The 17,565-nt window shown below is 40.5% G+C and overlaps 1 protein-coding gene across 1 annotated transcript in view; it reads left to right on the top strand.

The window, feature by feature from the left end:
* Positions 1–17,565, top strand: part of GLB1 (galactosidase beta 1) — a 50,976-nt gene that overhangs the window by 24,752 nt on the left and 8,659 nt on the right. Inside the window, exons 10-15 of the mRNA XM_074841037.1 lie at positions 340–452; positions 3,135–3,209; positions 8,909–8,998; positions 10,886–10,999; positions 12,064–12,195; positions 17,124–17,363. Coding sequence (XP_074697138.1) covers positions 340–452; positions 3,135–3,209; positions 8,909–8,998; positions 10,886–10,999; positions 12,064–12,195; positions 17,124–17,363 — 764 coding nt within the window. The remainder of the gene's footprint in view (positions 1–339; positions 453–3,134; positions 3,210–8,908; positions 8,999–10,885; positions 11,000–12,063; positions 12,196–17,123; positions 17,364–17,565) is intronic.

Below are 17,565 nucleotides of genomic sequence, written 5' to 3'. Positions count from 1 at the left end.
GATGACTGCACTAGCTCTTCTCTCTATTGCCAGCATGTTGTACTAAACCCACATGGTATTTATCTTTGCAAAGGCTACTTCTGCTTCACTCAGTCCTGGGAAGCAGTTGAAACATGGATAACTTTGTTTCTCTTCAGAGTATTTCTGAAGACTGTATGACAGCAGTGTGAGCTAGAAGAACGTTGTCCTCCATCAGGAATAGTTTATACCAAATACCAAGGCCTACGTTGAATCTAAAAATGTAGCAGAGTCTGGCTGTGATTGGAAAGAATTCTGAAAAATTTAGAAAAAACAACAGCTCTTTCACATTTTCATTGCTTTTTTTATTCCCCCCCTTAGGTGCTAATATGCCCTATATGCCACAGCCCACTAGTTACGACTATGATGCTCCACTGAGTGAAGCGGGGGATCTGACAGAAAAATATTTTGCCTTGAGGGAAGTCATTGGTATGGTGAGTGTCCCCAGGACGTATTTAGAATGTTTTTTTGAAACATCCCTGGTGTACTGCAAACTCTCTAGCTCTTGTGTTGGTATCAGTTATTTCTGAATTAACAGTTTTCTGCAGGTAAGGAAAGTGAAGTAGAACAGGTGATTAGGCTTAACTGCTCGTTGTTACAAAAGGGGAAAGATCTCGCAGCTTAGTGCTTTGGGTGTCTGTATCCCAAGTTTCGTGATGTGGTTTTGGGCCTCTGTGAGAAGGAGCATGCTTATCCAAATGAACACATCTTGTGTTTGCGATGCCACAAACTGTAGCTAGTGGGTGGAACTAGCTTTGCCTTGCTATAAAAATGCACAGTATCTCTACAAACTGGAGACTGAAGTGAAACATGGAACCTGTATCTGGATTTTGAATAGCTTTGCATTGGAGAATTCAGATGAGGCTTAAAAACAGATTCCATGGGAATTCCAAGGCTCAGGCTTGTATTCACTGTCCTGTTGCATGCCAGCAACATTCCTATTCACTAGAAGGCACTTTTTTTGATGGGAGTAGATCTCCCAAAAGTGTATTACACTTTCTCTAGGGTTGAGCATGCCTTTATCTCCATACCGGTGGAAGGCCTGCTGTGGATTATTTTCTTCAATTTCTTCATTATCCCTAAGCTTTCTGTTGATGGATAATTTTGATAGCCTTTCAAGGGGAATCTCCTGTCTTGATACAGCTTTTCTCACCAGAAAAATTCCCAAACTTCCTGTTTTTGAGTTGTTTTCTTCAAAGTGAGATCCCTATCTGAAATGTAAGTAGAGTTCTAGTGCAATGAGAGAGCCTTGATAAGATCTGAAGTGTTCAGTATAACCTAAGGTGTGTTGGGTCACGGTACAGCTTTTTTTGGTGTGGTTTATCTCTTAGCTTCCATATCCATAGGATCTCAGCAAAGTTTTCCTGTCTCTGCTGTGGGTTCTAAACCCATAACAGTCTATCTACTCAGTTGCAGTTTGAGGTGGAGCTGATGAAAGAAAACTAAAGTTGCCTGTAACTAATGATTGCATTCAACATGTTAGCTGTGCTACAAGGCTAACACATTATAGTCTTCCTTTACTGTTTTTTTCAGTTAATAAACATAATAAAGAAGAATGGTTTCAGTCTATAGCTTCTTTCAATTGCTGACAGCATTTTCTAATTTTTACTATATGGGCTGAAATTTCCTACTTTTGACTTCTTCTCTTAGGTTAATATAGTGTTTCTTTTCTTGAATATCTTGATTATTTTCAAATAAAGAGGAAAAAGGGAACTTGTTACCAGAAATATAAAGCAGGCATTCATCAGTCCATAGTTGACATTTGACAGGAGGGCATTGGGAATTGTACTGCTGTTTAAAAAAAAAAAAAAGATAAATGGACCAAATAAACAAAAAAACCCCACCCTCGTCTTGGAGCAGAGGCAAACTTTTGAGCATGAGTTTTATGCTGAATGTGTAAACCCAGCAAATAATGCCTTGTGCTAAAACTTTCAAGCTGAAATCAAAGTAAAATCTCTTAAGAAAAATGCCCTTTTGGCCCCTCACCGTATATATTAAAAAGAAAAAAATCTAACAACCTAGGAGCTGCCAAAGTAAGCACTCAGAAGTCACTGAATGTGCAGATTAAGACAGCCTTCACAAGGATGGCCATTTGTCCATGTGTATTAAAATGTAGGCTTAGATTGCTTGATCACATGGTTATCTCACCCACAGAAGTTTTTTCTCTATAGCGTGCAGACAGGGCCATGTTCAGTAAATGAAAGAACAGATGGACATTACAGGATGTTACAGGAGACAAGTAATGGCAGGAAAGAGAGAAGGGAATGATGGCAAGGAGAAAAGAAGGTTGTAGGCTCAGAAAGTAGGAGGCTAGGATATGGGGCAGAAAGCCACTGTCTAGACTTGCCACTCCTCAAAGGTGTCCAAGAAAGTGGTGGACACCCCTTCTGTCTGCTGATCTCAGGTGGCTTGTTCTAGATAAGAGATACAGGGCAAGAAGTAAACAGAAACAGCTTGGCAGTCAGAGTGTTTCCTCAGCATGTTTCCCTATGACTGATTGGGCAGTTGCCTAGACCAGGACCAGAGGGAAGCTAATGATGGGACCTCAAGGGTTCGTGGAGCTGTGGAGGAGGCTGTGGTCTCAAAGCCTGCTTCTCAAAGAAACCAGCCCAGGCAGTAATGGATTAGCAGGTGATGGTGGTGGTGGACTACAGTAACACTGAAACGAAAGGCACAAGAGGCTAATAATTCCCATATGGAAGTGCTGCTAAGGAAGGATCAGGTGGAAGTACTGCCCTACAGACTTGAAAAGGTTAACTCAAGCTCCCATGGACTGGGGAGATGACTGCGGTTGTGGAAGACTGTAACGCAAGCTCTAGCCACAGGAGGGCTCCAAGGACACTGATTCTTTGGCAGCTTGTTTGTTCGCTATGCTTTTACTGTTACCTCGAGTTGAATAGTTATTAAAAATTGTTTACTATATGTGATCAAGTCAGATATGGGTTGTTGTTTTTTTTAAAAACTCCATCTTAGACTGGATGCATTAGCACAGTGAGATTATCTACTTTTAGCTGAAGTTCTACTTTTGTAAGTTGTGAAGTAGAAAATGAGAATTCAGTTAAAGCATGTTTGTATTTAAGTTTCATATGTTGTTTTTTTCCTCTTTCCCTTTCTAGTATAAGCAGTTACCAGAAGGTCTTATCCCTCCGACAACACCCAAATTTGCATATGGGAAGGTTCGCTTGCAGAAGGTAAATTAACATCCGTAATATGTTGTGTATCTTTCCGTAATGCTGTAGTTTGCTTTTTGCAAAAAATGTTTATGAGGGTGTCCTGGCAGTCTCTAGATATCATACAAAATAAAGAGGAAAACCTTGAAAGCAAACTTTCAGGAAGGAGCGAGCGGAGCTTGGGAGTTAGGAATCATGCCTGTGGTGGAAAATGAGAAAATGTATGTTGTCTGGATATAAAAATATAAATTTTACAATATGCAGTATGTGCCTGAAGTTTTACTAAACTGAAATTAATATATTATGAACACAACCAGAATCGTAGTTGTCTAAAGTAACTCATGTATGAGTAATGTAGCTGGGGGACTGTTAACATGAGATCTATGAGCAAAGGGTGTTTTTGTAGCTGGTGATGCCTCTAAAGTAGAAACAGCGGATAGGATATACATATCTTTGAAATACATCTAAGTGTTTAAATTTTGAATAGGGAGCATTTTCAATACATTTGGAAGCCTTATTGATAAAGTTTCTTACAAGATTTGTGAAAATCTGTATCTGATGAGAGAAATTAAATTGGTTTCCTGCTGAGGGAAAAGCATGCAGAACATAACATGCTGAACTCAGCCTTGCTGTATCCTGTCTGACAACAGTGGTTTAACAGGTCAGCACATGAGTAGCTGGGGTTTGTCCATAGCACCATCATTTTAGGACCAGGGAAAATTTTCTGTGAAATATGGTTGAGAGCTACGCTCCTGCAGTGAGTGTAGAGGATGGTTTAAGGGGGAATGGAAGAGACAACAGGTATGAATTTGGCTATATTCATTTTGCTGGGCACAGACAAGTTGTTTTGAGGTGGAGGATTACTGCAGTTGGTGTACTGGATACTGTAATTCATAATGCTTTGATTTTATACTTTGTGATTTTAATTTGACAGCCACCTTTCCAATCAGCAGTGTATCTGATCTGTTATGTACTGCAGCTGAAGCATTGCAAAATTTGGTAGTGATAAGGCTTTGCAGGTGTTTTCAAGTCATCCCACTCAAGTGGTGGGCAGAAATACTTTTTGTATGAAAGTGATTCACCAGTGAAGTTGACACAGATCTATATCATTTTCAACAACCTTTGAGTATCTTCAGACATTTTAGGGTTGCTATATAAGGTTTCACTGAGCTGACTTACATTTGGTAGTGACTAATTATATACCGTTACCAGTACACCCACCACTGCTGCTCTCATGGGTTACCAGCATCTGGGAGCCTCACCATCAGATTTTGACTCTCCAATCTTCTTATGGTTCATGGCTCTTGGATAGGGCTGTCCAATTTCACTAGAATCATGAACTTTCTCTTTCATGCCTTCAAGAAATGAATGCTGCAGGGTGCCTGGCCCAGACACCTGTCTTACAAAGGACGAGTCAGATGACTAAACTTGCTCAAATATCGCAGCTGTGACCTGGCCATCAAACTGGGAGCCCTGTTCCTGCACCTTCTCACCTTCTACATTTCCTGGTTTTTGAGAGGAGGTATTTTACTCTCCACCCAGCACTTTCAGGAATCCATATGTCATGTCTAAACTGCCAGGTGTGAGGTTCCTGTCATTGCCTGTACATATACGGCCATCTGCACTGAAAGCCTCTAGAATTGTTTTCTGGGAAAAAGTCTGCTTTTTGCTCTGTGAACCCACTGCCTAACTTCAGCAGCAGTTTACTCCTCTGCTTGGTTAACTTGCAACACAGGATGAGTCTCAAATCACAGAGGGTTTGTACTGTCCCAGCCAAAGGCATCCTCCCAACTCTGTGATGTGTTCTAACCCCTGCTGGGACCTGGTCCCCAGTGTACCTTGTTGTATGGAGAAGCCTGAATGTATTTGGGTGAATATTGGAGAGGGAATATTCTAAATGGTAGGACTTAGCTTTGGTAATAGTAAACTTCCCAGCTATACTGTTTGCAGTGACAGTGCTAAACCAGGTACTGTGTGAAGCTTCACTGTGCAGTCGAGGTCCAGCAGTCAGTCTGCTATGCAGAGCATTGAATCTACTGCAGTGAACCAACTCCCTTAACACTTCTGCAGAAAGGAAGAGGGAAAGGAGACTTCAGAGTATTTTCAGGAGTCATGTGGTATACTTTAAAGAGGTACATGTAACCAGAACAGGCTGTTCTGACACCCCACCCCCAACCACCCCCCAAGATACTCTCTTACAATTCAATCCTTAAGTACCTCTTCAGCTACTCAGGACCTAAACTCGAGAAAAAGAGATCTTAGCAGTGCTGCCTGTCATATTTGCTGTTTTTTGGAGGTTTGCAAATAAGTTGCCCCAGATGAAAATAATTGGGGAACCCAGGCTGGTTGGGAAGGGAAAAGAAATAAAAAAATAAAAGAAAAAAGGAAAAACTCCTGTGCTGTTCCCTGATCAGGCAGTTGTTCATTTTGAGCTATTGAATTATTTTAAAGAATTCTCCTGAGTGGGAAAAATGTAATTTATTAAAAGATGCTGGGGACACCTGGCATTGCTACAGCAAAGCAGTAGACAGGAAAGCAGAGATAAGGAAAAAATCTTGTTGCATAGATGCAAAAGAGAAGTGTTGAAGATGAGGAGCGAGGGCAGGCAAAGGCAGAACAGCAGTAGATGTGCTCAAAAATGTGAGCAAGATGACAGGGTTTAGGGGTTTAAGACCCAGAATGTGGGGAGCATCCTTTCAAGAGGGAAATGAGTAAGTCTTAGTGCTTGCGATGTGTCTGCGTGGCTGTGCAGACTTGTGAGCGGGTGGTAGTTTCTGGTCACCACTTGGAGGGCCCTGAGGAGTGCTTGGTCACAAGGAAATGCCTACCCCAGCACTGCAACCTGCAGACTCTTAGGTTCTGGAGATGCATTCAATTCTTGGGATGTGGAGAGCTCAAGCAATAGCAAGTAGCAGGCAACGTTGATATGAGTTAGGGGTAGAAAGTGGTTAAGCAAACAGGATGATGCCAGTAGTTGATATGATTCCTGATGGAGCTATTTAGTTTCTTTTCTTTATGCTTGATTTACACTTTATTTTTGAAGACCTTGCTCTGGAGGAGGAAAAAGTATTGCTATTTTTTATTAGTAGTCATCTGTTGTTTTACAGGTTGAGTTTTTAAAAATTCTTGACAGTATTTGTAATTTTAAAATTTACTCTTAAGTTTCTGTTGTGGTACTGGTTGTCCACTAAGTAGCAGTCAACAGGAACTTGCAGCAGGAGCAGATCATGTTTTGGGTTTGGTTTTTTTTTTGTTTGTACTACTTAAGAGTGAAAAGCTGAACAAAAACAATGCATTGAAGTTTCAAAGAAACAAGCTTCTACCAGCCCAGTCCATAAATGAATCGTACGTGGTCGACCTGTAATCAGAACAGAAGCCCCCTTGGTAGCAGGAACTTAAAGTTGAACAGTCGCACGTACAAGCTGGTAATATTCAGTTCAGTAAGGCACAGTGCAGCACTCATTGCCAATTAGTAGCTCATTCAAGTGACCATGTGTGTCTTAATACTGCTTACATTCATTTCTAATTTCATTGTCCACCTGGGGCCAAGACTATTAATGCTCATAGGATTGTTGTTTAGTTCTGTAAATCAACTCTGTCAGTATCTGTGCAAAGATACTCATCTCTTGCTTCACAGCTGTTGTACAAGACCTGGCAGTTCAGTCTCTCCTGTGGCCTGCCAAGTCCTGCATATTGCTTTAACATTACTGGCTCCCTTGGAGGAGCACAAAATAAGGAATGGAGCGCATGCACAGTCCGGAGTATTCCAGGGGAATTTTACTCTATGAAAGCTGATTGTTATTTTAGGTACAATCCTTAAACTGAAAATGTAAGAGCAAACTTACTTCTATTAAACTTTTGCAAGCCATCATTTAACTGATAGTCTTCTTGTTAGGATGAACATGCTTAACTATGGACTAGTGAGGCTGACCCAACTTCCAGGTAGTGATGGCATTACCTTTTGTATATTTATGGCCTCCTTTTGCTTTTGTGTTTCTAGCTAAAGAGTTGAGATAAGCTCATTTCAAAAGTCCATTCAGATCTATGTCTACATGCGTGTTGTGGTTTAACCCTGGTAGGCAGCTAATCACCACACAGGTGCTTTCTCAGTCTCCCCCAGTGGGATGGGGCAGCGAATTGGAAAGATAGAAGTGTAAAAACTTGTGGGTTGAGATAAAGACAGTTTAACAGGTAAAGCAAAAACTGTGTGCACAAGTAAAGAAAAATAAGGAGTTCATTCACTACTACTCATCAGCAGGCAGGTGCTCAGCCATCTCCAGGAAAGCAGGGCTCCATCACATGCAACAGTTACTTAGGAAGACAAACGCCATCACTCTGAACGTGTCCCCCACTTCCTCCTTCTTTCCCCAGCTTTGCATGATGCCATATGATATGGAATATCCCTTTGGTCAGTTGGGATCAGCTGTCCCAGCCATGTCCCCTACCATCTTCTTGTGCACCCCCAGCCTGCTCGCTGGTAAGGCAGGCTGAGAAGCAGAAGAGACCTTGACTGTGCAAGCACTGCTCAGCAGTAACTAAAACATCCTTGTGTTATCAACGCTGTTTTCAGCACAAATCCAAAACATAGCCCCACACTAGCTACTATGAAAAAATCTAACTCTATCCCAGCCAAAACCAGTACTATACTGTGTCTGCATAGGTGATTCATGCTGACTTCTGTCACATACAGCGTTTCGTGCAGTGATGTAATTTTAATATATAATATTTCAGCACTGCTGATTTTTATGTAGCCTCAGAAGTTTGTATTGCTGTGAATTCTTTTACAGTATACAGTTCTACATGATTTTAAATGCCCAGGGTTTTTTACTGTTTTTTTTTTTTTTTTCTCAAGCATTTGAAAGTAAATTTGCATTTGAGAAATATTTTGAATGTCTGATGTGTAATTACCACTGAATAGTGACAGTACTTCTGGTGAAACAGACTAACATCTTGCATGAAAAATAGGAATGCAATTGATTTTTTTTTTTTGAGCTTAAGACACTAGGCATATTGTGTGCATCTTGACTAACATAAAATTGATAGTGGACTTTGAGAGAGAATTGTAGATGAGTAGAAAACTATATAACCACAAAGGGAAATTGCAGATGGCAACAAAAGGGAATTTAATTGTATACATGTAAGAACCTTATTCAGGTACTTATGCATGTGACTAGCCTAAACCTTGCTGCCAGTCTCACTAATATCCATCCAGCTACTCATATGTGACACTGAATTATAGCCTTAGGGTTTCTAAAATTATTTAGGACTAAATAGGGTAAATTTGTCTTAGATAACTCTTGACAGAACCAAATTACATCTCTACTTAGCTCAGAATGATTCCAGAGTAACTCACTGGCATTTTCCCTAGCTTGATTGTAAGTATAATTGAGCAACATTTAGATAATATAGTTGTGGTTTATTAATTGTTCAGAGCAGTTGCATCTGGGGTAGTTCTCATTAAATAATCAAGGGCCACTTTTATGAATGCCTAGCAAATTTAGAACATCTGGATTTTTAAAACATTGCTCCACATGTAGCATATTTCTTTCAGGGTTCTTTGTACTATGATGTATTATTAATGTGTATGTAAGAATGATGTAAAGGCTTAAGATTTCTTTGCTTCTGGACAGATGCAGTTAACTAGCTAGGTGGCTGGATATGCAGGCTGTTATATTTGGGTTGAAATTTCTGACCATATATCTGCTTTTTCTATGCTGCAGGCAGGCACTGTGGTGGAGGTTCTTAACAGGCTGTCACCTGATGGACCAGTGAAAAGCACTTACCCGTTAACCTTTGTTCAGCTAAAGCAGGTGAGGATTCCTTCAGTAGGCACGTTGCAGTAAAGTTTACTTGTAAAGTTTATTGGAACAACCCTCTGTGGTATTGCTCTTATGTCCAGTGTCTTGCGCCTTAGCTCAGCACAGAAGTAATAGTATTATAAAGATGTCCAGGATTTTTCCGTTGGAGACCTTTCCATATTCTACAGTGCTACAGTTTAGCACCTGAGATTTTCCTCTTTCTATGAATGTAGGTATCTCTGCTGTCCAGGCTTTCAACTTTATCTCTCTCCTTTCTGAAGTATGGATTTTCAGGTTCTTAAGAGATTTTTTTTTTTAACCATCTTTCTTCGCTATTTATTTTCATTATTCTGTTTTTTCTTTTGGCCTCTCCCTACCCTCTATCAGGGTGGGCACAGTGGCTGAGACAGTGCTTCGTCGTACAAGTTGGGGGGTCTGGAGATTGGGAAATGCAATCTGTTTGACACTTCTGTGGTCCTCCTACTTATTTGTAGTCCTTTTCTTTTACTACATGAATGGTGAGGCAAGAGAATGCAGTGAGAGAAACCTTTGGGAGCAACCTCTTGGAGTTGTTGCAACCCACTGTCAAGGTCATTCACCATGCTGGTTAAGATAGGAAAAACACCTTTCTCTGCATTTTTCTGTGCCTTCTGCTGCCCACTCTCCCTTATGATCCCTGTCTGTCAGTCTCTGCATCAGTTTCCCTGTCAATTTTGGTGACTTTCCATATCTTCCTTCACAGTCAAAGATCTTTCCCTTGCTACTGCCGTACTCTGTCTTTCCATTAAGGTTATGTAGCTCCTTGGTCACTTCTGTGCTGAATTTAGCAGAAACTGGAGCATGGGTGCTAATTGTCTGCAGCTAAAATAAACTAATTGGAATGTGATGCTGGTAGTAGCTGTGGGAGGGAGAAGAGCAGGGAGCAGTTCAGCAGATGCCTGGGATACGGCACTAGTCAAGTAGGGGTTTGAAGCTAGATTTTTCTTTCCCAAGCTCAGCCTAGCTGTGAGAGAAGCTGCAGGTAGTATATTGTGGCTGGATGTAATTTCTAATGGCCTCCTGAGAGAAGAGGGCAGATGGTGGAGCTTCCTAGTATATTTTAATTTTATTTCTTTCCTTCCCTTGCTGCCCACCCACTCTTTCGGGTCACCTCATTGCAAATATAATAATTATAGCAGAATGGAAATGGTTTACTCTCACTTCTTCCTGCCAGGGTTATGTTCTAATCCAAGTCTAGAATATAAATGGTTTTGTGGCTACTGAGTGAAAGAGACGATGCATTTTTTGACTTGTTTCTGATTTGTGTTTCACTTTGTGATGAGACCAAATCTAATGACTATGACTTTCATTTTTTCTTTCCTGATGGGGAACTTAGTGAAAAATATTCCGAAATGTTCCTGATGTAAGCCAGGTAGTTTTTAAAATAGGTATATTTTATATATAGGTATATGACTTGATGAATATGTCAACTTATGGGCACAGGGTGACAAGTGCACTTTCAAGTTTGTTATATGAACTCAATTCTGAAGGGATTTCCAGCTATCTTTTAATTGATTTTAATGAAGAAATAATACTGTTGGTCATTTACTGCTTTTTTTTTTATTGAGGAAATACCTTCATACCCAAGACCCTCATCTTTTAAAGTTATGTAAATATTCTGATGAAACATTTTAAAAATGAAGCTCTGTGGAATTTACACCCGTTACTTAAAGGTCAAAGTGAACTCTAATCTGAAGCTGGTATCTGTGATAGATGCTATCTGAAGTAAGTGAAAGTTAACGTTTCAGTCCAAGCGCATAGGCAGGAACGTGGGATATTTCTAATTCATGACCTGAATTGAAGCTACAGAATGACTTGGTTCATTAATCTGTTTTTTTTTTTTTTTCTTTCTTTTCTTAGTATTTTGGGTTTGTACTGTACAGAACTACGCTTCCAAAAAACTGTACGGAGCCCACACAGCTGTCTTCACCTTTAAATGGAGTCCATGATCGTGCCTATGTCTCTGTCGATGGGGTAAATAGTGTTTGCTGGTATTCATTTCTGCCATGAGCGGCCTTCACGAAAGTCATGGATACAGTCCACCTTTTTTTTTTTTCTCCTTTCTCCAGCTAACTTTATTGGATAATCTTATTTAATCAGATGAAGAAAGTAAGGAAGCACACAGTGGATTTGTACTAAAGGTTCATATTTGTATTTCAGAAAATACGCCTGTCTGTTATGTCTAAGGAAAATGTAATTGTTTCCATTTTTGAGATACTTGAATGTTGATACAGAGTCATGACTTAAGTAAAAAAAAGAAACAACCTAGAAGAAGGGTTTACTTGCAGGTTCATGAAATATGTTAATGATATGGTGGCTTTCTACAGTGTTTCCATAGATTTTTCTTTTTTTTATTTTTCTCCCTTGTTTTTTTTTTCCTTTTGAGGGTGGGGTAAAGTGGAAGCCTGAACCTATGTCTTACCTTATGAATCTGGCTTATGACCGCAAGTTTAAAAAAAAAATAAAGCAGCTTATTGTACAGGATGTGAACTTTTATCTGTCTTCTCTTATGCAGGGTTTTGTTCCTGCTTAATGAGAATTACTATCAATTCATGGACTTTGATAGCCTGTTTTTAATTAATCTTTGACCTGCGCTGACTCTCATCACCTTTATGTCCACGTCAAACTCTTCTTTGTGTTGTGGGAATGGAAATAAATAAAACTAAATATTGATGCAAGCTTAATTAGAAGATGAAGCCCCTTTTAATCACTGATACTGCCAAAATCTTTTCAGTGACAAGACTAAATTTGAGAACTTGCTTTTTGTGAATCAGGGGCATCAAAAACCAGTAGTATTCTAACAGCCGAGTTAGTTGAAATCAGCTAAGGAAAGAGGTGGTGTCAGAAAAATGCTGCCTAGTAGCACATCCAGTTGATGTAGTGAAATGTGAATATTGACATAGCAGCTTTTTTGTGTGTGGAAATTTTTTTGTTTGTTTCCTTTGTCCTTTCTTTTTTCATACAAGTTGAAGAGACAAGTAACAGGGTTTTGTTTGTTTTCAATAATCGTTTTCTTCCTCTTGGTGTAATTCATATAGGTTCCTCAAGGTGTCCTTGAAAGGGACAAATCACTTATGATAAATATAACTGGGACGGCTGGAGCAAATCTGGACATCTTGGTAGAGAATATGGGCCGAGTCAACTTTGGTAGATACAATAATGATTTTAAGGTAAGTAAAATCAACTGAGTTACTGGATTGTGGTGGCTTTTCCTCTTTTCCACAGGTTAAAAAGAAACTAGTGGGTTACAGCGAAAAGATCAGGCTTGCACAGCTGTAATTTTACCTCAAAATATAGCTACTGACTAGTTTTCATATGAGTTTTTCCAGTCACCAAAATCAACGTGGAATTCAAAACTGACAGACGTCTTTTAAATCTTTTTGTTGGTTCACTTATGTTAGTCAGAGTGTCGCCCACAAGACTTTCAGTTTGAGTTGAATCTGCAGCTAACATTTTAAAATGTGCAGAGCTGTTTGGATCAACTCCAAGAATGGGTTGGAAATCGTTCTAGATCTTGGTTGTACTTCGAGGTGTGTGAATCCGAGGGTTGTGTGTGTGTGTGTGTATATGTATGTGTGTATATATATATACACACACACTTTTGTATCTCTCTCCATGCCCCGTTTCATTTGTCAGCAGCATACCCTTGCAGTATTTTCAGTGTGGCTAGGAAAGGCTGTTTCATGAGTGCTTTACTATGCAAAAGTGCCAGTTTGGGCTTGGAGTGATCAGCTGTTAGAGATAATTATTAGAAAGCTTCTGAATGCTTCTGGGTTCATGCTATACTTTGTGACTGTTACCTCCCTGCATGAGTGGCTGTGGTGGGTTGACCTTGGCTGGCCACCAGGTGCCCACTAAGCCACTTTATCACTCCTACTCCATCAACAGGTCAGGGGGAGGAAATGCAATGAAGGGTTCGTGGGTTGAGATAAGGACAGGGAGATCACTCAGCAATTACTGTCACGGCCAAAACAGACTCGACTTGGGGAAATCAATTTATTGCCAATTAAACAGAGTAGGATAATGAGAAATAAGAACAAATTTTAAAACCACCTTCCCCCGCAGCCCTCCCTTCTTCCCAGGCTCAACCTCACTCCCAATTCTTCTACCTCCTCCCCCCGAGCAGCACAAGGGCATGGGGAATGGGGATGTGGTCAGTTGATAACATTTCATCTCAGCTGCTCCTTCCTCCTTGCACTCTTCCCCTGCTCCAGCGTGGGGTCCCACCCACAGGAGCGAGTTCTTCATGAACTGCTCCAGCGTGGGTCCCTCCCACAGGGTGCAGTCCTTCAGGAGCAGACTGCTCCAGCATGGGTCCCCCATGGGGTCACAAGTCCTGCCAGCAAACCTGCTCCAGTGTGGGCTCCTCTCTCCATGGGGCCACAGGTCCTGCCAGGAGCCTGCTCCAGCACAGGCTTTCCAAAGGCTACAGGTTTGTTCAGGGCTCATCCACTCGCTCTAGTGTGGGGTCGTCCACAAACTGCAGGTGGAGATCCGCTCCACCATGGACCTCTGTGGGCTGTGGGGGGTCAACCTGTATCACCACGGGTTGCAGGGGAACCTCTGCTCTGATGCCTGGGGCACCTCCTCCCCCTCCTTCACTGACCTTGGTGTCTGCAGGGCTGTTTCTCTCCCATTTTTCTTACTCCTCTCTCACAGTTGCTACACAGTTTGGGGTTTTTTTACCCTTTCTTAAATGCATTATCACAGAGGCAGTACCAGTGTCACTGATGGGCTCAGCTTGGGCCAGCGGTGGGTCTGGTTTAGAGCTGATTGGAACTGCCTTTGTCCAACATGGGGGCCGCTTCTCACATCTTCTCACAGAAGCCACCCCTGCAGCCCCCCTGCTACTGAAACCTCGCCGTGTAAACCCAACACAGTGGAGGTGCCACTAATGTAACACTAGGAAGAGCAAGGGCAAAAAGGAAACTTTTCTGGTTTTAGATTTAATGGGATCCCCAGTGCTTTGTGATATTTGCTAGAGAGAAGTGCTGTAGAAGCCAGTTTTGGGTTGCGTTTGTGCTGTGTTCAGTGTCACAGCACGCTATTTTTTCAGTTTTCTATATTATGAGAGCACAAGTAATAATGAAATAATTACAAAGCTTTACAATTAAGAAGAGATTTGCAGCCCCCTAACTGCTAGATTTGACTTGGCCTAAATAGATTTGGTGGTGTTCTTTCAGAAAGCTTGTCAAATGTTTAATGACTGCCCAGATTAATAGTTGTCTGGTGCCTTTTGGTGCTAGGGTGATGCCAGGTATATTAGAAGCTCCTGTTTCCTCTCAACCTAAATTCTGTCTGTGATGGGTGTCTCAGAGCAGAATTAATACTTGTCCAAAGTGTTTATTGGTTAATTTGGATGAAAGAGCACGAGAAGAATAAACGTCACAGGAAAGATGTGCTGGAGCAGTACCATTTAGTTATCAAGCAAAGACATGTGTGTGAGGAAGTAGAATTTTTTTAAGGTTATAAGTAGGGAAAAAATAAACTCAAGTGTGAATGCATCTTCACTAGCCTCGTTGATGAGACCACAAGCTCTGGTCAAGTTTGGGCTTTTTAGAGAATCTAGTTCAGTCATAAGTCTGGGAAGAGACTTGCAAGATCACCAGTAGGCAGAAACTCCCACTCTCACACTTGTGTTTTGCTGCCGTGAGTTGTTTGCATTGTTGAAGGAGGATATATTGGTTATGATTAAGCAGCATAGAAGAATTGAAGCTGAGACTTTGTTTAAAGGAGTCTTAACTGACCAGTTACCTTAAGTGTGTTGTGGTGAGGATTTCTGGGTATATCTCCAAGTATGCTAAGACTCTAGTTAAGGCAAAACAATATAACACTCAGCATTTTCTAAACTGGTAGCCTACAGGCTTTCACCATATTGAAAAGCAGTTTCCCCACGTTACATTTTGGAAAGCATGCAGTTCTTCAAATCCTAATTAGAACAAGCTAAATACATGTGGAAACTTTTAGGATGTATGAAAACCTCTGAATTAAAAGCACCAGCAACTGAGGCTTTTCTGTGCTTGTGGCATACAAATTCAGTGGGTAGCAGTAGTGCCAACTCTGTTCATACTGTCTTTTCAAGGTACCTTGCCTTTATCTGAGTAGCAGGAGAGGGCAGCTAGTTCATGTCTTTTGCCTTCATGTTAAGGCAGCAGAAATGTGGTGTTTATTTATTTAATAACAGACCAGGTGATAAGGAAACCTATGTGCTTAGTGCTAAATAAAGGTAACAGTGAGTTGGAGATTGAATTAGGGAGGTGTTCAGTGTTGTGGTTGAGCTGAAATTCACACTTATACCAGGGTTTCAACCTTTTAAAGATTTAAGAGTGAAAGCAAGTTTAATAGATGTACATTGTGAGAATAATCCTCTAAAAGCAGGATCCTTCCATGTAGAGAAGGCAACCTTTCTTGGGTAGCTTTGGAATATGTGCGTTGCTTCTTCTCAGAATCCCTCATTCATGCTGTTCTTTCTGTTGATTTTGAAAACTGGGAATAGTTATACCTTGGGTTTTAGATATTTTGTGCTTTCAAAAATAACTTTAGGGGAAGAGGTTACTACCTCATGGAACCTCGCATTTTTAAGCAAATAGAATAGCTTTTCTGGGTTTTGTTTGACTGGTCTTTTTATCACTTTTTTTTGAGTTTGAAATAGAACTAGGCATCTAGCTTTTGGGAAGGAATCTTAAAAGGATTTTGGTTTTAAAACATCCTGCTGATCTAAGTCTTGTTGTTGAAAGACACAAAGGAAGGAAGAGTGTGGTTTCTGTTTTTTCTATTTTTTTTCACATGCTCACTGCCACCTATAACTTTGTTTTACTTGGAAAATTTATATCCTTATCTGGACTGTTGAATATGCATTCTTATGCAGACCAAAGTAAGAATGCTTAGGCATTTCATGTCACTTGAAAACACACTGTTTGTAGTGCCTAAAGGTGGGCCTAGGGAGGCAGGTTAGAAAGTTTGGTCTAAAGTTATGTTGCATTACTTCAGTTCATTGCTACACAGAGTAAAGTCTAGGTTGTATAGAAAAATTTTGCCACTTAACTCTGCAGATATTTTATTTTGATATAAGTTCCTGTTCTGTAAAGTGGGCATCTAGGTAAAGGAAGAGAAAACCAATTAGTGCTTGTACCGATGATGAGGCTTGTGAAGTCAGTGTAATGCTTATTAGACATCAGAACAGGCACATGATATAGTATCAGCCTTCTGAGGCCATCGAAAATGTGGTTTTGCTTGTTCCTGTTTGACATACGGTGTTTGCAAGAGAACTTAAGTTGCGCTGAAAAACAGCTTCTATGCAGGGTCTGTTCAAGTGATTATATGGCTGTAGCAGCGTTGGTTTAAAATCAACCCCTTGCATTGTACTGAAACATCGCTTTAGAAACTATTACTACAACACAATTAGGATGCGTGCAGGAGTAACTTAATGTTCCTTACGCTCTTCTTAAATCATGACCTGACCTTGTTTTTGCATTTGTTGTGCGAGTACCCTGGTGTGCTGCACACATGGTGCCATAGAAATGAAACAGGACTCTGGGCTCGAAGCTGACTGTAAGCTTAAAGTATTTCACTGAATCAGGGTCACAAAGCATGTGCCTTGATTTTGTGATACTGTATGTTAGCTGTAGAAGATTTGTAGGAAGTAAATACTGCTTTTTCTGCTATTGTTCAGGTTAATGTCTTGGGTTAGTGACTCAGTGTTACCAGATCTCTTGATGGTATCTCAGACTTACGATATTGCATGCTTTTTCCCCTTTTTGTTAAGCCCCAGGTTTTGGAATCATGTTCACATTAGAGCAAAACAGAAATTTTCACAGTTACAGGAAGAAAGTTTGAAAAAATCATGGGCATCAGTGAAAGCTCAAAACTTTGAAGAGGAACAGATCTTTCACAGAGAATAAATGAAACCCTTTATTCTTCACAAAAGCTTATAACTTGAAGACCAGATGCTTGTTTTTTTCATACACAGATTGGCAGCTGTTGCAAGTGCTTTGATTCAGTTTTTATTCCTGACTGATTTATAGTTCCAGCCAAATAACTTCAATAACATGAAGCTAATTATGTTGTATTTTGGGTTTATTTTTTTTCTTCCTCCTAGGGTCTAGTTTCAAATTTAACTCTTGATCAAGATACACTTGTTGAATGGGAAATCTATCCTCTAGACGTAGATGGAGCAGTGAACCATGACATTAATGGCCACCTTGATCAACCAGAGAGATGTGTTGGCAATCCGCAGAGTTATGAAGCACCTACTTTTTACACCGGTAGACTTTCAATTCCTGGAGGGATTCCAGACTTGCCTCAAGACACTTATGTCAAGTTTCCTGGTTGGACAAAGGTACAACTTTTTGCTGTAAAATCTTGAAGTCCACTCAGAAAGCTACTGAAACTTCCATGGACAGTCAAAGTACACCTCTCTTGGATAAGTAGAATTTGGTTGTAGTGGTGAGGTGTCTCAAATATATTCAAACGACTAGGAAATGGATTCCTTGCTTAAAGTGAATCTGGAGATAAACCATTAAGAGAAGGGGAACATATAT

The sequence above is a fragment of the Strix aluco genome, chromosome 1 (genome assembly GCF_031877795.1).
Source record: "Strix aluco isolate bStrAlu1 chromosome 1, bStrAlu1.hap1, whole genome shotgun sequence".
NCBI lineage: Eukaryota > Metazoa > Chordata > Aves > Strigiformes > Strigidae > Strix > Strix aluco.
The sequence above is the reverse complement of the archived record's forward strand: the minus strand, read 5'-3'. Positions and strand labels throughout refer to the sequence as shown.